This window comes from Bufo gargarizans, chromosome 1 (genome assembly GCF_014858855.1).
Source record: "Bufo gargarizans isolate SCDJY-AF-19 chromosome 1, ASM1485885v1, whole genome shotgun sequence".
NCBI lineage: Eukaryota > Metazoa > Chordata > Amphibia > Anura > Bufonidae > Bufo > Bufo gargarizans.
The window spans coordinates 643,108,025-643,130,566 of record NC_058080.1 but is presented as its reverse complement, the minus strand read 5'-3'; the positions used below and the strand labels follow the sequence as shown (position 1 = coordinate 643,130,566).

Below are 22,542 nucleotides of genomic sequence, written 5' to 3'. Positions count from 1 at the left end.
ACACCAGTATATTGCATAAGTAGTGTCCGTGACCAGTAAACACGTTTTCCTCTTTGCAATTCTTCTTTAAGGATGATATTCCAGAGTTAGACGAAGCTTTTCTCTTAAACATCACTGATGTCCAGTTTGTGAACTCATCCATCTCACGTGGAGTACCTCTTGTCAAGAGGCCAGGGCTAGAAATCTGTGAAGTAACAATCCTGGAGAATGATGAGCCAAGAGGGATATTTCAGTTCAATGTTACTAAGGTAAGTAAGTTCTGCTCCATTTAATCCTGTACATTTAGTATATTGTATACCTTTGAAGAGGACTTTCTGGCCTTCCCGTCAGTTTTAGTAAATATATGTATCCTTCATGAAATATACATTTTCAATTATGTTTTTATCATCTTCATGCTTTGATTTTCTGCTGTTATTTGTCCTAGAAATGTATAAATAAATATTCCACTGGGTGTTACAAATTGGGGTGTACTCCTGTGTATTCTGACTCCGTCCAGTTTGTGATGCAGGTGGCAGACTGTGTAGAGACACATCCCATTGACAAGGGGAATGGTAGAACTCAATTGTCAGTTTATTCATGTATATTCAGGAGAAATACCAAGGGAACAGCACAAGGCAGTGTGTTCCAGAATTGTTACTTCGTGGACAATGCAATTTGTGTAGAGACCTTGTGTAACCGATCCTGTGTTACAAACTTTTCTTTAGTGCAAAGCTAGGCCTCATTTACACACCAGTGACTCATGGACGTGGTCTGTCCATGTTTTCCACGGACTGTGCGCTGATCCATTGACTTCTATGTATTTATTCACACATCAGTGGTTTTCCACTCACCGTGAGCAAGTGAAAAAACAATAGAGACATGGACTGTAATAAGGACCAATCACACTCAATGAAGTCTATAGGTTTGTGAAAACCACTGATGGCATCCATGTTCTCTCAGTTTTTTATTACTGACCATCGGTAGGAGATGCTCTGGAAATGTCTTCTTCAGCCTAGCAGTGCATGTGGAACATGGATAACTGAGGGCAAAAAGTGGACACATGGACCAACAACAGACCCTTCGTAGTCATCTTCACAGACTAACACTGGCCATCTGGTCACGGACTTCACGAACATCGCGTCACATAGACATGGACATGTGAATAAGGTCTTAAACTTACAATTCTGGCTGAAAACAATCAAGAAGGTTGTCAGCTGATATAACATTAATGTCTGAGTTCATCTGCTTTGGGACAATTTTATCTACATCTGATTATAATAGAACCTGATGTAAGTATTATACTTCCCAGAGTGAGGATCACTGCGACAGGTTCTGCTGAGTCGGCAGGGAATGATTGAAGATTTCACCTCTAAAGTATGAATGCAACTAGTGCTCAGGCAGCATTTCAGAATGAAGTTAATTAAATACTTTCAATGAGGTGTGTAAGGGCTGTATTTTTTTTAGGATGTCTCATTGAATTTTAACCCAAAATCCAATTTTATGACCCATGTAATCTTATATTTATTCACCAGGTGGCAGCACACTATCAGAACATGCTTAGAATGCAGTCTTTTTTTAATGTTTCAGCTGATAACCTTTGTAAAGGCTAATTTAGACAAGGGACATTCATATCCAGGTGCTGTCCATGTTTAGAACAGACAGCACCTAGACTTAACACTGAGCCATTCAAGTCAATGGGTAAATTTACTTGAGCAGTTTTCCGCACAAGCCTGATTCTTGTGGTGAAAATCACAGCATGCACCACCCAGCTCCGATTTTTCCACAAGACTTATTTACTCAAATGTGACATTCACTGCAAGAAAAACGGATAGCATATGGACACCAACTGTGTACGGTCTGATTAAAAACTGTGTATGGTCTGATTAAACACCAATCTGTATTTACCATCCAGAACACTGAATAAGCCCTTAAACTGACCCAATGTTTTGTTCGATTTGCCGCCATCTTTTAATATTAAATAAAATTTTGGTTTAAATCTATGAAAGTTCTTACTGTTAGAGAATTCACTTCACAGAAATGCTCTGGTGACTTTTTCTTTTCACTTTTAGTGTCAGGTCAGACCATGTATACTTTGTAAATTAATCTATCGAAAAATATGATTTCCACCCAGAATATAACATTTTAGTAAACTGTCCAAAAAGACAATATTTCTGTAAGTAACATCAAACATAATCAGGCTCGGACTGGCCCACAGGGGTACAGGTGAATTCCCCGGTGGGCCCCTAGTCTCCCACCCCCTGCACGAGTGGCACATAACACAGTAGACTTAATGTACTATATACATATTCAATGTACAGCACCTCAACCAACCTATGTTCATATAAAAAACATGACAGATTCTTAACCGCCTCCGGACCGCCTAACGCAGATGTGCGGTCCGGAGGCGGCAGCGCTGCGCACAGTCACGCATATACGCGTCATCTCGCGAGACGCGAGATGACGCGCTTTGCCGGCCCGCGCATGCGCAGTTCGGGCCGGCATTTCTTCGAGGGGGGTCGCGTCATCAGCTTGCCAGCCAATGATCGCGGCTGGCAAGCTGATGATTTTTAAAAAATCCAATGAGAAGCCAGATAACAGATCATATTAGTAAATATGATCTGTTATATGGCTGGCCTGCTCCTCTGCTGGTTCTTTTCGTCGGTTGGATCCAGCAGAGGAGCAGGCTACACAGTGAGTACACCAAAAACCACACACTTAGCCCCAGATCACCCCCCTGAACCCCAATTAACCCTTTGATCACCCCTTTGATCACCCCTGTCAATCACTACTGAAAGGAAAAAAGTGATCAGTGTAAATTGGTTAGGTAGTTTAGGGATCGGTTAGCGCCCAGCCCACCGCACCGCAGTCACTGATTCGCTGATTAGCGTATAGCTAATCAGCATTTGTACTTTTATAGTATCTGGAAGTGATCAAAACTGATCACGGTCAGATCTATAATTGTATTAGTGTCACTTTAGTTCGCCCTCCACCCAAAACGCAGTGTTTGCCCTATCAGGCCTGATTGGTCGCCCACACGTGCGTTCACCCACGCCCGCCCCACCGCAGTGACAAAAAAAATGTTTTTTTTGATCACTGCACATTCACTTTACACGCGCTGCGGCGATAAAAAAAATCAGTTTTGATATTTTTTATCAACCGCAGGGGCCTCCGGTACTTTGCTAGCCTCCCCTTTGTAAGACAGGCTTGCTTTTTTTTCTTGGGTAGTCTCAGGGAATACCCCTAAATTTAGTTGCCCAAATGTCAAACAGGGGGTATTCTTCTGAAGAGGCCTACAGGCTTCTGACCCAGTCGGATGAGGAATGGGAACCCTCATCTGATGAATCTAGCGGGTCAGAATACGAACCTGTAGAAAGCAGTGGCTCTCTGACCCAAAGTTCGGACGAGGAGGCTGAGGTCCCTGATAGCACCAGGCGTACCCGGCCCCGTGTCGCTAGACCGCAAGTTGCACAGGATCCGCTTCAAGAGCAGCAGAGTGGGGCTGCTGCTGTCGGATTACGTGGTGAGGCATACACCAGCAGCGCAGCCCTCCCTGGACCTAGTACCAGCACTGCCGTAGAACATGGTGAAGTAGCGAGCACCAGAAGGGCAGTTGAAGCTGGTACGGTGGCACGTGCAGTAGTGACCCCGTCGCAGCCACCGCAAAGACGTGCCCGTAGAGCCCCTAGAGTCCCTGAGGTGCTGGCAAACCCTGATTGGCAGTCCCCAACTTCAGCCGCACCTGTAGTTTTCCCTTTCACTGCCCAGTCTGGAGTTCGGGTTGAGACAGGTCAGATCGGTTCGGCCCTGGGATTTTTTGAGCTGTTCTTGACTGCGGAGCTCTTAGACATAGTTGTGGCCGAAACAAACAGGTATGCCACACAATTTATAACCGCTAACCCGGGAAGCTTTTATGCCCAGCCTTTCCGGTGGAAACCAGTCCAAGTTTCCGAATTTAAAACTTTTCTGGGCCTCCTCCTCAACATGGGTCTAACTAAAAAGCATGAATTGCGGTCATATTGGTCCACGAACCCAATTCATCACATGCCCATGTTCTCTGCTGCTATGTCCAGGGCACGTTTTGAGGCCATCCTGCGTTTCCTGCACTTTAGCGACAACACCGCCTCCCGTCCCAGAGGCCACCCTGCTTTTGACCGGCTCCACAAAATTCGGCCCCTCATAGACCATTTCAACCTGAAATTTGCAGATTTGTATACCCCAGAGCAAAACATCTGCGTAGACGAGTCCCTGATACATTTTACCGGGCGCCTTGGCTTCAAACAATACATCCCAAGCAAGCGCGCCCGGTATGGGGTCAAATTGTATAAGCTCTGTGTAAGGGCCACAGGCTATACCCACAAATTTCGGATCTATGAGGGAAAAGATCAGACCCTGGAGCCGGTCGGTTGCCCTAACTACCTGGGGAGCAGTGGGAAGACAGTTTGGGACTTGGTGTCACCCTTATTCGGCAAGGGGTACCATCTTTATGTGGACAATTTTTACACAAGTGTGGCCCTCTTTAGGCATTTCTAGAACGGATTGGCTCCTGTGGCACCGCGCGAACTAGTCGCGCGGGCTTCCCCCAACGGCTCGTTACCACCCGTCTTGCAAGGGGGCAGAGGGCCACACTGTGTAACGAAGAACTGCTCGCGGTGAAATGGAGAGACAAGCGTGACGTTTACATGCTCTCCTCCATTCACGCAGACACGACAATACAAATTGAGCGAGCAACCCGTGTCATTGAAAAGCCCCTCTCAGTCCACTACTATAACCTTCACATGGGAGGGGTGGACTTCAATGACCAGATGTTGTCTCCGTATTTAGTTTCCCGCAGAACCAGACGCTGGTATAAGAAGGTGTCTGTATATTTAATTCAATTGGCTCTGTATAATAGTTTTGTTCTCTACAGTAAGGCTGGGAGAACTGGATCCTTCCTCAAATTTCAGGAAGAGATCATCGAGAACCTCCTGTACCCAGGAGGTTCCGTGGCCCCATCCACCAGTGTAGTTAGCCGTCTACACGAGCGACATTTCCCCAATGTCGTTCCTGGTACCTCAACCCAACAGTCACCCCGAAAAAGATGTTGTGTCTGTAGCAGGAGTGGACTAAGGCGTGACACCCGCTATTTCTGTCCTGACTGTCCTGACCACCCTGCCCTATGCTTTGGAGAGTGTTTCCGGAAGAACCACTCACAGGTACACTATTAGCATAGGGATCATCTCACCAGGACAGGCACACAGGGCTATTAGGGCCCATTCACATACAGCTGCTGCAAACCTCTCCTTTCACCTGGGACAAAGTGCATAACGCACTTCGCCACATCTTTGGGCGATTTGCGCTTTGCACATTGACCCATGGGGAAGGAGAGGTTTGTTCTATAAAGGTAAAAAAAGACAAAAAAAAACACACCAGTAAGCAAAAAGGTTAATGTTTAGTTCAAAAAGTTAAAGTTTATATGTTCTGTTCCAAAGTTAATAAAAATTATTGCGTTGCGGCCTGGTTTTTTCTTTTTTTTTTTCTTTTTCTTTTTTTACCTTCCAGATGGACCAACCGATCGACTAGCTGCAGCACTGATGTGCATTCTGACAGAAGCATTGCGCTGCTGTCAGATTATACGCAAGTCGGTGTATGCGGCGCTGCAAGACGAGATTTCTCCTCTGCAGTAACAGATACGTTTGCCGAGGCATACGAGCTGAGGAGGAGGCGGCGTTCCTATGCTTTGGCAAACACTTTGTATATAAAAAAAAAAAAAATCCCGGCAATGATTTTTTCATCCACATCGATTGATGTGAATGGAGAAATCTGGTTTGCCAGGGCATACGAGCTAAGTGGGTATGGATGTTGGGCGGAGCTCCTATGTCCTGGCAGACGCCTTTCCCCTCCTTTTTTTTTTTAGGCAGAGTTTTTTTCATCCACATTGATCGATGCGAATGAAGAAATCTGTGCCGTTCATTTTTTTCTTTCAGCCCAGAGGCTGAACGGAAAAAAAAATCTCATTACCTGTATGCTCAATATAAGGAGAATAGCAGAAACTCCTAATGCTGGCCATACATGTAATGATTGCGGAGACCCTCAAATGCCAGGGCAGTACAAACACCCCACAACTGACCCCATTTTGGAAAGAAGACACCCCAAGGTATTTGCTGAGGGGCATATTGAGTCCATGAAAGATTTAAATTTTTGTCCTAAGTTAGCGGAAAGTGAGACTTTGTGAGAAAAAACAAAAAAAAATCAATTTCCGCTAACTTATGCAAAAAAAATAAAAATTTCTATGAACTTGCCAGGCCCCTCATTGAATACCTTGGGGTGTCTTCTTTCCAAAGTGGGGTCATATGTGGGGTATTTATACTGCCCTGGCTTTTTAGGGGCCCTAAAGCGTGAGAAGAAGTCTGGGATCCAAATGTCTAAAAATGCCCTCCTAAAAGGAATTTGGGCACCTTTGCGCATCTAGGCTGCAAAAAAGTGTCACACATATGGTATCGCCGTACTCAGGAGAAGTTGGAGAATGTGTTTTGGGGTGTAATTTTACATATACCCATGCTGGGTGAGATAAATATCTTGGTCAAATGCCAACTTTGTATAAAAAAATGGGAAAAGTTGTCTTTTGCCAAGATATTTCTCTCACCCAGCATGGTTATATGTAAAATGACACCCCAAAACACATTCCCCAACTTCTCCTGAGTACGGCGATACCAGATGTGTCACACTTTTTTGCAGCCTAGGTGGGCAAAGGGGCACATATTCCAAAGTGCACCTTTCGGATTTCACCGGTCATTTTTTACAGATTTTGATTGCAAACTACTTCTCACACATATGGGCCCCTAAATTGCCAGGGCAGTATAACTACGCCACAAGTGACCCCATTTTGGAAAGAAGACACCCCAAGGTATTCCGTGAGGGGCATGGCGAGTTCCTAGAATTTTTTATTTTTTGTCGCAAGTTAGTGAAATATGAGACTTTGTAAGGTAAAAATAAAAAAATAAAAAAATAATAATTTTCCACTAACTTGTGACAAAAAATAAAAAATTCTAGGAACTCGCCGTGCCCCTCACGGAATACCTTGGGGTGTCTTCTTTCCAAAATGGGGTCACTTGTGGCGTAGTTATACTGCCCTGGCAATTTAGGGGCCCATATGTGTGAGAAGTACTTTGCAATCAAAATGTGTAAAAAATGGGCTGCGGAATCCGAAAGGTGCACTTTGGAATATGTGCCCCTTTGCCCACCTTGGCAGCAAACAAGTGTCACACATCTGGTATCGCCGTACTCAGGAGAAGTTGGGGAATGTGTTTTGGGGTGTCATTTTACATATACCCATGGTGGGTGAGAAAAATATCTTGGTCAAATGCCAACTTTGTATAAAAAAATGGGAAAAGTTGTCTTTTGCCAAGATATTTCTCTCACCCAGCATGGGTATATGTAAAATGACACCCCAAAACACATTCCCCAACTTCTCCTGAGTACGGCGATACCAGATCTGTCACACTTTTTTGCAGCCTAGGTGGGCAAAGGGACCCACATTCCAAAGTGCACCTTTCGGATTTCACCGGTCATTTTTTTACAGATTTTGATTGCAAACTACTTCTCACACATATGGGCCCCTAAATTGCCAGGGCAGTATAACTACGCCACAAGTGACCCCATTTTGGAAAGAAGACACTCCAAGGTATTCCGTGAGGGGCATGGCGAGTTCCTAGAATTTTTTATTTTTTGTCGCAAGTTAGTGAAATATGAGACTTTGTAAGGTAAAAATAAAAAAAATAAAAAATCATCATTTTCCGCTAACTTGTGACAAAAAAAAAAAAATTCGAGGAACTCACCGTGCCCCTCACGGAATAGCTTGGGGTGTCTTCTTTCCAAAATGGGGTTACTTGTGGGGTAGTTATACTGCCCTGGCAATTTAGGGGCCCATATGTGTGAGAAGTACTTTGCAATCAAAATCTGTAAAAAATGGCCTGCGAAATCCGAAAGGTGCACTTTGGAAAAAATGGTCTGCGAAATCCGAAAGGTGCACTTTGGAATATGTGCCCCTTTGCCCACCTTGGCAGCAAAAAAGTGTCACACATCTGGTATCGCCGTACTCAGGAGAAGTTGGGGAATGTGTTTTGGGGTGTCATTTTACATATACCCATGCTGGGTGGGAAAAATATCTTGGTCAAATGCCAACTTTGTATAAAAAAAATGGGAAAAGTTGTCTTTTGCCAAGATATTTCTCTCACCCAGCATGGGTATATGTAAAATGACACCCCAAAACACATTCCCCAACTTCTCCTGAGTACGGCGATACCAGATGTGTGACACTTTTTTGCAGCCTAGGTGGGCAAAGGGACCGACATTCCAAAGTGCACCTTTCTGATTTCACCGGTCATTTTTTACAGATTTTGATTGCAAAGTACTTCTCACACATATGGGCCCCTAAATTGCCAGGGCAGTATAACTACACCACAAGTGACCCCATTTTGGAAAGAAGACACCCCAAGGTATTCTGTGAGAGGCATGGCGAGTTCCTAGAATTTTTTATTTTTTGTCGCAAGTTAAGTTAGTGGAATATGAGACTTTGTAAGAAAAAAATAAAATAAAAAATAATCATCATTTTCCGCTAACTTGTGACAAAAAAAAAAAGTTCTATGAACTCACTATGCCCATCAGCGAATACCTTAGGGTGTCTACTTTCCGAAATGGGGTCATTTGTGGGGTTTTTCTACTGTTTGGGCATTGTAGAACCTCAGGAAACATGACAGGTGCTCAGAAAGTCAGAGCTGCTTCAAAAAGCGGAAATTCAAATTTTTGTACCATAGTTTGTAAACGCTATAACTTTTACCCAAACCATTTTTTTTTTTGCCCAAACATTTTTTTTTTATCAAAGACATGTAGAACTATAAATTTTGCGAAAAATTTATATATGGATGTCGTTTTTTTTGCAAAATTTTACAGCTGAAAGTGAAAAATGCCATTTTTTTGCCAAAAAATCGTTACATTTTGATTAATAACAAAAAAAGTGAAAATGTCGGCAGCAATAAAATACCACTAAATGAAAGCTCTATTAGTGAGAAGAAAAGGAGGTCAAATTAATTTGGGTGGTAAGTTGCATGACCGAGCGATAAACGGTGAAAGTAGTGTAGTGCAGAAGTGTAAAAAGTGGCCTGGTCATGAAGGGGGTTTCAGCTAGCGGGGTTGAAGTGGTTAAAGAAACTACCCAGTTTATTATTATAGACACGATCAGATAGATGGAATGACTTCTAGGTACAGAGGAAAGCTAGCCAGTGTCCTCTTTTCCCCAGGACCTACCTTCTCAAAGTTGCTGCAGGGACCCCCATATTCAATCATCTGGTAGTATCTTGCTGCTGGTAATATTTGAATGTATCTGTGCAGTGGGCCCCGAAAATAAATTTTATTGGTGGGCCCTATGTAGTGGAGAGCTGATATTCCACAGCCAATCTCCACCTAAGATCCCAGTGAGGCTCAGGAACACGTATCATAAATCCATAGAGTAGTAATTCCAGCAGGCGAAATAATCCAATAATATCCCAACAGCAATCCCAATGACTGGACGACACACAGCATCAGGAGCAGAACTAACTTTATTTGGACATAGCACACACTTTAAACCCCCCAACAGCCTTATTTACATACAATGGGGCACATAGATGACCATGGTACAAGGAAGGGTGGGGAAAACAATAGCAAGGGCTGATGGGAGATGGAGGAGGGACAGAACAGCTAGATTACTGGTCTCTCAGTGTCCCTGAGACCACACCCTGCTGGGAAAACAATGGGACAGGAAAAAAAGGGGGAGGGGAGGAGGCACAGAAAAGCAATGCATCCAACACAGTAAACATTACAGTTTACAATACATAGCCATACAATCAACCAAATGTCATCCTACATGATCCAAACAGGCCAGGCTAAATACAATCCGCTACACAGCTCCCCCTTGCCCACAAGCCGGCATACACAGTCTGATCCAGCACGGACCGGCTTGGGGATGTCCGGGGTGCTCACGGATCATTTCTCCAAATCAGTTTGTCTCGACAACCTGTCAGCGTTTCCATTTTGTTTGCCCGGGCGGTACTGAATATTAAAGTCAAAAGGCTGCAGCGCCAAACTCCAGCGCAGCAGCCTGGCATTGTCCCCAGCCACCCGGTTCAGCTATACTAACGGGTTGTGATCCGTGAGCAGGGAAAAAGCCTGTCCATATAAATACGGCTGTAACTTCTTTAGGGCCCACACCACAGCCAGGCATTCCTTCTCGATGGCATAGCTTACTTCTCTAGGTAACAGTTTGCGACTGATGTAAGCCATGGGGTGTTCTCCGCCATCCGCCCCAACTTGGCTCAGCACTGCCCCCAATCCAAACATAGAAGCGTCTGTGTGAACAAGAAAACATTTAGTTGGATTGGGAGCTGCCAAGACAGGGGCATTAATACTCACACTCCGGGGTCCAGGTTACTTGGCGGGGAAGGTTCTTACGGGTCAGGTCAGTAAGGGGTTTGGCCATGGCGCTATAATTGGGGACAAACTTTCTGTAATATCCTGCTGTCCCTAGAAATGCCAACACCTGAGTCTTAGTCCTAGGGGTAGGCCATTGGGCTACAGCTTCTACTTTGGCTGGTTCTGGCTTCTGTTTCCCACAACCCACTCGATGACCCAGGTACTGTACCTCGGCCATTCCTATACTGCATTTGGCCGGTTTCAACGTCAAACTGGCCTCCCTAATCCTGTCTAGAACCGCTCCTATATGGGTTAAGTGCTCCTGCCAGGTATTGCTAAAAATTGCAATATCGTCGAGGTAGGCACAGGTGTAGTCCTGGAACCCATCTAGAAGTCGGTCCACCATCCGCTGGAACGTAGCCGGAGCGTTTTTCATCCCAAATGGCATAACCTTAAAGTGGTATAGGCCGAATGGGGTGACAAAGGCTGACTTAGGGATGGCGTCCGGAGCCAGGGGTATCTGCCAGTACCCCTTACACAGATAGTGAGGTATTGGAATCTGGCCATCCGGTCTAGCAGTTCATCTATCCTGGGCATAGGATAAGCGTCTGATACAGTCTTTTCATTCAACCTCCGGTAGTCTACGCAGAAGCGGGTCGTACCGTCCCGCTTTGGTACGAGGACTACCGGAGATGCCCAGGGGCTGTCTGAGGGCTCAATCACCCCCAGCTGGAGCATCTAGTCGATCTCCTTACGCATATTCTCTCGCACCGCTTCAGGGATGCGGTACGGGGTCTGGCGCATGGGTAGTTGCCCTGGGGTTTCTACTCTGTGAGTGGCCAGAGGAGTGTACCCAGGCACATTGGAGAAGGTCTCCTGCTTCTGTCTTAGCAGCTGTTGTACCCCGGTACGTTCCTGTGGGCTCAGCCGGTCCTCCAGTACAACTTCTCCTAAATCCCCAGACAGCTGACCGTCCCCCAGTAGATCCGGCAGGGGAAGACTGTCAAACTCTTCAGAGCTGGGTGCACAAATAGCGGTCACCTCTTCTGAGTGTTCCTGGTAGGGCTTCATCATGTTCACATGGAGCATTCGTCGCCCTCCGGTCCCTGCGCAGGGGCCAATTATATAAGTGGTGTCACATCTCTGTTCCACTACTTTATAAGGGCCTTGCCAGGCGGCCTGTAACTTATCATGTCGGACAGGTTTCAAAATTAAAACTTTCTGCCCAACCTGGAAGCTACGGTCCCTGGCGCCCCGATCGTACCATGTGCGCTGGCGCGTCCGAGCCGCCTGGAGGTTTTCCTTTACCGTCTTGGTTAGAGCTTCCAAGCGATCTCGGAGCGCCAACACATATGGTACAATGGGGGTGCCGTCTGCGCTCCTGTCTCCCTCCCAATGCTCCCTAATTAAGTCCAGCGGTCCCCTTACTCTCCTCCCGAACAACAATTCGAATGGGGAGAATCCTGTGGATTCCTGCGGCACCTCCCGGTAAGCAAAGAGGAGGTGAGGCAGGAATAGTCTCGGTGGGTCTCAGCAAAGGTTCGGAGCATTTGTTTTAAGGTGCCATTGAACCGCTCGCGGAGCCCGTTGGTATGAGGATGGTAGGGGGCACTGATTATAGGTCTGATTTTGCAAAATTTCCAGAGGTGCTGGGTGACCTCTGCAGTGAATTGAGTACCCTGATCCGAGATGATCTCCCTGGGTAATCCCATCCGTGAGAAAATCTGCATCAGGGCCTCTGCCACGGTTTCTGCGTGGATGTTTGTCAAGGCTACGGCCTCTGGGTAGCGGGTGGCGTAATCCACCACCGTCAAAATATACCTCTTGCCAGAGGGGGTAGGTTTCCGGAGGGGACCTACTATATCTACGGCTATTCTATGGAACGGTTCCTCAATTATAGGTAGCGGGTGTAACTTTGCTTTCCGCCGGTCCCCCCTCTTCACTACCCTCTGGCACGTATCACAGGTGCTGCAATATTTGCGTACTCCCTGGCTAATTCCTGGCCAAAAGAAACTTTGGGTCAGCCGATATCTAGTACGACTGACCCCCAAATGTCCGGATAACGGAATATAGTGCGCTATCCGGAGCAGTTTGGCTCAGTACCTCTGTGGTACAACTAGCTGTCTCATAACGATCGGGTCTGACCCAGCTACCTGCTTGTCTGACTCCCTGTATAATAGCTGCCTCTCCCATACAAATCTTTCCCCCTCCGCCCCCGGTTAGTCAGAGGTGACTTTGTCTCTATATACCTGTAGAGTAGGGTCAGTGATCACCTCTGCCGCAAATTCGTCAGAAGGGGCCCAAGGGACACAGTCTAGGGAAGGGGAAGGTTGTCTTACCTGGACCTCCGGCAGTGTGTTGTAGTCCTGGGTGCGGGCCTGTTGCCTGGTGACCACTGTATGTGCTTCCTCAGTGGTTGTGGTTTGTGGCTCAAATGCAGATGTGAGCTTTCCCAGGTCATTTCCCAGTATCACCTCTGCGTGTAATTGGGGCATCAACCCCACCTCCACAGTCCCTGACCCTGCACCCCAATGCAAATGAACCCTTGCTGTATTCAGCCGATATACGGCTCCCCCAGCAACCCTGACAGCCACAGTCTTATTGGTTTTAGCTTTGTCCGCGACCAAGTGGCTTTGGACCAAGGTTATGGTTGCTCCTGAATCTCTGAGTCCCTGCAAAGGTTTCCCCTCCAGGTATACTGTTTGCCTGTGGTGCTGCCGATTATCCGCCTGTGCTTGTAGTGGGTTGGCTTCGTTGAGTACTTCCCACTGTTCTATAGTGGTGACTGGAACTGCAGAGCCATAAGCGGTGGGTGTCTCCTCCTGATAGTGGTGTGCTGCTGCTCTCGGTGGTGGTCCTGGTCGAATCCAGGTGGATCGGTCTCTAAGCTGCGGGCATTCCCGCTTGTAGTGTCCCCACCTCTGGCACTGGTGGCATTGCACAGAGGAGGGTGGGCGAAACCTCGGTTGAGCCGCTGTAGGAGCTGGTGGGGGTAGCGCTCTCAGTGGTGTGTTGGTGCTAGCTGAAAATTGGTTCCCCCCTAGAGGTCGCACAGCTGGTTTAACACCCACAAGCTTGTGCTGCCTGCGGGCATCCAAATAGTCATCGGCCTTTTTAGCTGCTTCTGTGATAGACGTGGGGTTACGGTCTCTCACCCATTCCTGCAGGTCTGCGGGTATCCCATCATAGAACTGTTCTAGTAGCAGCATTTGTAATAGGTCCTCCATGGACCGTGCCTGGTTCGCCTGTACCCATCCGAGGGCTGCCCTTTGTAAACGGCAAGCCCATTCTGCATGCAAGTCTTTTTCAGCTTTTTTCAATTCCCTGAACCGTCTCCGGTATGCCTCTGGTGTCATAGCATATCGGGCCAGGATAACCTCTTTGACACGGCTGTAATTCCTAATTTCCGTATCTGGTATTGTACGGTAGGCTTCAGCTGCCCTCCCAGTTAACCGTCCTGCTAAGATGGGTACCCAATCTTCCATATGTATTTTATGTAACGTGCATAGTCTTTCAAAGTCTTGGAGGAATGCATCTATATCTTCCTCCGCTTCTACATACATTTTAAATGCCTGGTATGGAATTTTTGGCTTACCCTCTTGCACCATAGACACTGCTGGGCTTGGTGTTTGTGGTCTCCTTTGCCGCGTTATAAATTCTTGAACCTCTGTCATTGTCTTAGAGATAATTTCCACTGGTGGGTTCTCCCCATAAAATGACAATCTGAATAAGAGCTGCCTTTGGAACTCTGCTTGCTCTGTTCCGTCTGTCTCGTCCCTCTGTGCAGTGACCGAATCATCCTCTGTTCGGATTTCTGCCATTATTTCAGAGATAAGTGTTGCCTTTGTTTTGCTGGCTGCAATACCTCTTGCTTCCAGAAGATCTTTAAGTGTGGATCGTTTTAAAGTGGAGTAATCAATCTCCATTAATCCTTGTTCCTCTGTGAGTCTGGATCCCAGCGCTGCCAACCAATGTAGCGGAGAGCTGATATTCCACAGCCAATCTCCACCTAAGATCCCAGTGAGGCTCAGGAACACGTATCATAAATCCATAGAGTAGTAATTCCAGCAGGCAAAATAATCCAATAATATCCCAACAGCAATCCCAATGACTGGACGACACACAGCATCAGGAGCAGAACTAACTTTATTTGGACATAGCACACACTTTAAACCCCCCAACAGCCTTATTTACATACAATGGGGCACATAGATGACCATGGTACAAGGAAGGGTGGGGACAGACAATAGCAAGGGCTGATGGGAGATGGAGGAGGGACAGAACAGCTAGATTACTGGTCTCCCAGTGTCCCTGAGACCACACCCTGCTGGGAAAACAATGGGACAGGAAAAAAGGAGGAGGGGAGGAGGCACAGAAAAGCAATGCATCCAACACAGTAAACATTACAGTTTACAATACATAGCCATACAATCAACCAAATGTCATCCTACATGATCCAAACAGGCCAGGCTAAATACAATCCGCTACACCCTATTCACCCCAGTCCGACACTGAACAGAATTATCATATGTTGGCTATCACTTTGACTTCTAATTTAGTATGTTTATTCCTCAGATAATTCTTTACTTGAACAGTTCCCAAATAATGGCACAATACAGTGTCCAAGTAATACCACCAAATATTGACCAAACAGCAGTAGTATGGAAATGCAATCCTTTCTGTGCCTGTCTCTCGGAAAGGGGCATATCGCCTAAACGGATTTTAACCCCTTGTCTGCGGAAACGGTGCCGTTACAACAGTGTCCAAGTAATACCACCAAATATTGACCAAACAGCAGTAGTATGGAAATGCAATCCTTTGACGATTCTGACAACCTATGTCAATTCTGTATGAACATTTTGCTCAAACATGCCTGTAAGAGTACAATACAGTGGTCCCTCAAGTTACAATATTAATTGGTTCCAGGATGATCATTGTATGTTAAAACCATAAAAACCACTAGAAAAGAAAAGGAGCGGGACGGCGTGATGACGTGAATACGTCACGTCTCGATCTCCCCCCCCCTGGCCTCCTCTCCCTATGCTCTATGCTCTATGCTCCACATCGGCTCCGGCTCTATGCTTACAGCTGACGCCGAATAACCAGCGCTGTGCTGCACAGCTGAGGCCCAAACCTCGACGAATTGAGCGTCTGGAGCCGCGCTATACCGCGCTTTACCCGATTTGGCTCCTGGTTCCCCTCGCTGGTGGATCGCTGGTGTTCGCTTGCTGAGCGTCTCCTCTTCTACTGGGTCGACTCGTCTCTGATTTGACTGTCTCGCAGCTCTGGAGATCTTCTGCCTCGTTCCCCTGCTGGCTTCTTCCTGCGCTTCCTCCGCTTTGGTCTGGCTGCTCTGTCTGCCGTGCTGCTTCTGCTGACGTCTTGCGGCCTGAGGCACCCTTGAACTGCCCGATACATGAACTGCTCCTCTTGCTGGGGGTTGGTGAGGGCTCCGGTCTCCTCTCTCTCCTGCTCTGATCTGTTGCGCTGGGACGTTTGTGCTCCGGACTGGGGCTCCTTCAGACACGTGAGAATACTGTTCCCTTGACTTCTATTTTTGCTGTTGGCTTTTTGTGTTGTCAAGAAAAAAAAAAAACAAAAAAAAAAAAAAAACAAACAAGAATAAAAAACAAAGATAAAGCAAAGAAAGAGTAAGAGCCGGGAAAAGGGGAGAGGACAAGAGAAAGGAGAAGGGGGAGAAAAGGAAAAGGAAGAAAAAAGAGGGGGGGAAACGAACAGAAAGACAAATAAAAGGAAAAAACAAGGAAGAAAAGGAAGATAAATAGATAAAGAAGAAGGGGGGAAGGAGGAAAGAGAAAGGAAAGAAAGGGAAAGAAAAAAAAAAGAAAAAAAAATTTAATTAAAAAGGGCAGAAGGAGAGGGAATGGTCGCCATCTGGATTGTTCTCTGCGTGGGTGATTAGCAAGGCCTGCTTGTCCTCCCACTTTGTGGTCTTGAAAAATTTCTGCTTGGCTGGTGATGCGCATTGAGAGTGTGGGCGTCTCGGATACGTGAGACCATCGTCTTATTTGATTCCATTCTTCCTTTCCTTCGCCACCATTTGAATAACCATCTTGCTATATTGAAGTGGAAAGAGGGAAAGGAGGGAAAAAAATAAAAATAAAATAAAAAAGAGGTAAAAAGGAAGGGGAAAGTTAAAAAAAAAAAAGGGGGAGAAAATGGCTCCAAAACGACGGTCAGTGGACCTTTCTGTAATAAAGTCCGGATCTAAGACCCCAGATAACAAAATTGATAAGTTTTTAAAACCGCCCCTCTCAAATGAAAATAATTCAGTAAAAACGAAACTCTCTTCTAAATTGAAGAAACCCGCTAAGCCTCCTCAAACTGATGAACTATCTGATGACGAATCAGCAGAGACAGGTCAGGAAGCGGTAGAGGAAAATCTCTCTACGCAACTGAGAGTTGAATATGATTCTGCAGTACTTAATAAAATTCTCTGTGCTGTGGAAAATAATGGCACCCTAGCGCAAGGGATGTCTACCCAACTGGGTTCAGTGCAGAGCGATATTACTCTAATAAGAGATGATCTGGTAAAAATTCGTGACCGAGTCTTTAACGTTGAAAAAATGGTCGACTCACTGCAAATCGACATAAATACGCTAAAGTCTAAAACTGTTTTTCTCGCCTCAGAAAATCAATTACTACAAAATAAGATGGAGGACCTTGAAAATAGGTCCAGGCGAAATAACGTTCGTATAATTGGCTTCCCAGAAGGAGCCGAAGGTCGACAGCTAGAGGAACAACTTAAAGATGTGGTTTTCAATAATCTTGGGAGCGACTACTTCTCCCCTATGTTTCAGATAGAAAGAGCTCATCGAATCCCAGGAGGGAAACCTACTCCAGGGAGGCCGCCGCGGGCAATCTTAATGAAATTACTACTGTCTGCTGATAGAGATATGATACTGAGAAGAGCAAGAGAATGCACACCTATTGAATATCAGGGCACTAAATTGCTCTTTTTCCCTGACTTTGCTCGACAGACTCAGGAGAAGAGAAGAAATTTTATAGAGATAAAGAAACGTTTGGCGTCCAAGGACATTAAATATTCGCTCCAGTATCCAGCAAAACTAAGAGTGATCCATAACGGGACTTTACAATTCTTTGAAAGACCACAACAAGCGCTAGAGTGGATGGAGCAAATGGGCCTATGATATGATACTCTCCAATATTATGATGCGGGGGGGGCAAGGCTAGAGAGGGGGAGAACGGCCAGAGGTTAGAGATTCGCTGACCAACTCGGGCGGATCAACAGAGAGGGGGGATGGGAGGGAGCAGGGAAAGGGAACCCACCTTGCAGGTTTGTTGTTTTTTTTTCTTTTTTTTTTTTTTTTTTTTTTTTTTATTTTTTATTTTTTTTTCCTTGCTGTGATTGATGGCGACTAGAATTGTAGCATGGAATGTCAGAGGGCTCGGGGAAAGGGTCAAAAGGCAAGCCATAATGGATGCATTGAAAAGATATCTTCCAGCAATTATCTGCATAGTAGAAACCCATCTTACTAAAGAAACCGTGTCCCGTTTGACAATGGGATGGTATTCTCAAGCCTATCATTCCACCTTTAGTGGATCCTCTAGGGGCGTTTCAGTTCTGATCCATAATTCTGTAGATTTCACCCTAATAGAATCTAATATAGATGACCAGGGCAGATTTATTTTTTTGTATGGCGAGCTGCATGGCTGCAGCTATGTTCTTGCTTTCTTCTATATACCTCCGCCATTCTCTATGTATCCACTAATCCAGCTATTGTTTTTTCTTGAAAAGAGACCAGAATGTCGATTAGTTCTGATGGGAGACTTTAATGCGGTCATGGACCCTAAAAGAGACAGATTTACATCAGATGCAGAATCGGGGAGGAATCCGTGTAATTCGCCACTGCCTCAGTTCTGTTTGGAGGCTGGCGTGGTGGATATATGGGAATATCTTGGCGGAGGAAAGAAAATATACTCCTGTGTCTCTAGGGGAGGTAGAGCAATGTCTAGGATTGACCTAGCATTTACTAATGAGAGCAACCTGATCAATATCCGGAAAATGCGATATGGGGTAAGAACAGTCTCGGACCACTCACCCGTACTAATTGAGGTATGCACCAGGGAGAACAAGGACAAGAGGGGGCCAGGATTCAAGCTGAATCCATATTGGCTCACCATCCTGGACAATTATCAGTCTATCAAAATACTGATCTCCTCCTTTTGGGAGGTGAACCTTCCCTCTGCCAACATCAATACAGTATGGGACGCAATGAAAGCATATTTGAGAGGGGTCTTTATAAGCGAGATTGCTGCAGCAAAGAGAAAATTTAAGGAAGAGGAGAAAGAACTGGCCAAAACTGCTGCACTTACTACTGAGCGGTACACGAGTCATCCGACTGAATACAATAGGGAAGAAATGCAGAAGGCGAGCTGCTCCCTCGAAAAATACTTAATCGAGAAAGCAAATCATAGAGTACTCTTCAAGGGGTTAAAGTATTTTTCGGAGTCTGGACGCCCCGGTAAGCTCCTGGCCAGAATAATTACACAACAAGATAAGAAAAATAAACTTATTCTGTCGATTCGCAACTTAGAGGGGGAAACCATAGTAGAGCCAGAGGGGATTGCGGATACCTTTCTGCAGTACTTTTCCCAGCTGTATAGATCCTCTTCTGGCCTGTCATCTGACCTGGCGATGCGGTTTTTGGATGGGATCCCATTGTCGACCTTAAGCACAACCCAAATGGAATGTTTAGAGGAGGAGCTGTCTTTGCCAGAGCTGCAGGAGGCTCTGGGGTCTATCTCGGGGAACTCATCGCCAGGCCTAGATGGCCTTCCATACGAATTTTACCGTAGGAATGGTGAAGTGATTCTCCCTCAGCTGCTAGAGGTCTTTTCTCATGCAATGAGGGGAGGGGACTTGCCATGTTCTATGATGGAGGCCCTCATTGTTTTGATCCCTAAAAAGGATAAGGACCCGAAAGAATTGAGTTCCTATAGACCAATCTCTTTATTAAATACTGACGTTAAGTTATTATCAAAAGTTCTGGCCAGGAGGCTTTCTCGGGTTATACCCACTATTATACACCCAGACCAAAATGGTTTTATGCCAGGAAGGGGCACACATCACAATTTACATAGGCTATTTATGAATATTCAGTCTCCGGGGTGCGGTACCCGCTCCGTCCTGTCGCTGGACGCTACCAAAGCCTTCGACAGGGTGGAGTGGGTCTTCCTTTGGGAGGTGATGAAAAAAATGGGCTTCGGCCCCAGATTCAGGGCGATGGTTCAGTTACTATATAGCTCTCCAGTTGCCAGGATCAAGATCAATGATACGGTTACAGAGAGTTTCTCCCTAGGAAGAGGCACCCGTCAAGGCTGTCCTCTTTCTCCCCTTTTGTTTAATATTTATATTGAACCCTTAGCAGCTAGCATAAGGCAGGATTTGCAGGTGTCTGGCTTTGGTATAATGGGGAGACAGGATCGTGTATCTCTTTATGCAGATGACATCTTGGTCTTTGTTCACCAAACAGAAACCACCCTCCCTCGCATAATGGACTTGGTAGGTGCTTTCTCCGCCCCATCGGGTTTGGAGATCAACTGGGAGAAGACCGTTCTCCTCCCTATAGATGAGCTGCGAGGTAACTGGGATAACCAGTTAACAACTTCTGGTTGTATAAAGTACCTGGGGATTTTAGTTTCGGCTAAACCTCAGGAATATCTACAACTCAATTTAATTCCCCTGCTGACAAAGTTGAGGGCCAAAATTAAGATATGGCAAAAAATTCTGCCTGCAAGGGCGGATAGAGTCTCTCTAATAAAAATGGTAGTGTTGCCCCAGGTCCTGTATGTTCTGCGTAACTCACCTGTATGGATCGCGGATAAGTATTTCAGACTTATAGAGCGTATGCTGAACGATTTATTGTGGGGGAGGAAGAGGGTCAGACTGAAGGCACTGTATTTCTCTATGCCTTATAATCAGGGAGGTCTTAACCTCCCTTATTTTAAGGGCTACTTTGTGGCCTCTCAACTTTGCTTTCTCAATGACTGGGAAAATAGCCATTTCTGCAATAAAATGGTGAAAGACTCAGGTCTTATGGATTTTTTTTCAGTACTGGAGTCTGATTACCTATTAAATACACAGATTGGGTACACACTTTTTTGCAGAATGGCTATAAGGACTTGGTTGGTTATAAGAAGCTGGTGTGGAGTCAAGGCATCACTTGTTTGTACCCCATTATGGCATAACTCAAAGATCTTGAATCTAGGGGACTTGAGCTGCTGCCAGTACTGGAGGACTAAGAACGTCCAATACCTACATCAGGTAGTCAGTGATGGACAAATTCTGTCCCTGACTGAGCTAAGACAAAGGGCAAATTTGGGTGAGGTAGCTTGGTACGCATATTTTCAATTGAGGTCGGCACTCTCCAGCACTTTGAATAGTCATTTCTTTTTTATAGATACTCCTGAATTTTTACACGACTTAATCACTAAGAAAATAGCCACGAGAATAAAAATATCACACTGCTATAGACACCTAATGAAAAAAAAATTTTCGGGTGTTTTTTCTCCAGGACAAAGATCCTGGTCTTCTTCACTTTCAGAGGTGGGCCCTTTAGATTGGGACAACATAGGGGAAAATTTAAAATTAGTTTCACATAATTTTAATCACATTGTTGTACAATTCAATATTCTTCACAAAATATATGTGACACCCATTTGGCTACACAGGAGAGGATACAGAGCCTCCTCTGACTGCCCACGTTGTGGCAACACCGAGGCAGATCATGTACATCTGTTCTGGGGTTGCCCAATGCTGAGCAGCTATTGGAGAGCGGTCCAAACCAATTTGGCTCGTAAACTTAACATTGTAGTTCCTTTGTCCCCCAGGATATGGGTCCTGGGAGACCTATCAGAGGTTAATTACCAGCCTATAAAACGCCAACTTCTGACCAAGGTAATGTTTTTGGCCAGACTTCTTATTTCTAGATCATGGTTCTGCTCTTCTCCTCCAGACTGTAACAATTGGTTGGGTCTGGTTGAGAAAGTGAAGAGCTACGAGAGGATAATGTACAACCAAAGAGGATCCTATTTAAAATGGGCTGCAGTTTGGAAAGATTGGGATAAGAACAACTAATTTAATTAATTAATTTATTGATTTATTTATAAATTTTACGTACAAAAACTCTTTTTTTTTTTTTTTTTTTTTTTTTTTTTTTTTCTCTCCTTTTTTCTTTTTTCCTGCAGGGTGGGGGGGGGGGGCGGGGGGGGGGGAAGGATGGGGAATGATCTATTTGTTATGTATTATGTAAACGAATCTTTTGAATATCAATAAAAATTTATTAAATTAAAAAAAAAAAAAAAAAAAAAAAAAAAAAAACCATTGTAAGTTGAGTAATTGGTTCCAAAGCCCCAAAATGTCATCCAAGATAAGAAAAAATGAAGATTTAAGAAAAATAAGCAGATAACTAAGATGGATAAAACAAGTCCTTATATATAACAGTCAGGAATAGCTGCTAACTAGCAACTAATACCGCTATTATATCAGAGAAGTGGCCTTCATTTGGTTGGATCTGAGTCTGAGACATTGTATGTTGAGTCTAGTTTCAATTTACGATGGGTCAGAAAAGACCATTATATGCAGAAAATATTGTATCCTGAGGCCATTGTATCTTGAGGGATCACTGTACTGTATTTCTAATGGGGCCCATTAACAGAAATGACAAAAACATCTGGTCTGACGTGGCAATGGGCGGCCCTTGCATTATCATGTGTCATTTATAAGACTGGGGTCATCTTATTTGGTAGGGGAGCTGTTGGCACCAGGTGTATAAAATGAAACCTACATAATACATTTCCCTTCAGTCTTTTCACACAGGACCAATTTATGCAAATAATGTTGGGTAGAAATCTACAGTGTTGCCGGTCAGTCTGTCCTGAGATCTTCGAAATTAAGAGTGACGCCACTGCAAATGAGACAACGTGTTTTGTGATGTTGAAGAGGAAGCAGTGCTCGCACGAGTGCCACCTCCTCTCTTCAAACAGCTAATCAACAGGGGTGCCCAGAGTCAGACCCCCACCAATCAGATATTGATGACCTATCCTGAAGATAGGTCATCAGTATTACTGGCTTCAAAACCCCTTTAATTACAA

General features: G+C 45.2%; 1 protein-coding gene across 1 annotated transcript in view; it reads left to right on the top strand.

Moving 5' to 3' along the window:
* ADGRV1 (adhesion G protein-coupled receptor V1) overlaps positions 1 to 22,542 on the top strand; it is a 522,269-nt gene that overhangs the window by 221,333 nt on the left and 278,394 nt on the right. The window contains 1 exon segment of the mRNA XM_044282697.1: positions 72 to 248. Within this exon segment, the coding sequence (XP_044138632.1) occupies positions 72 to 248 (177 nt within the window).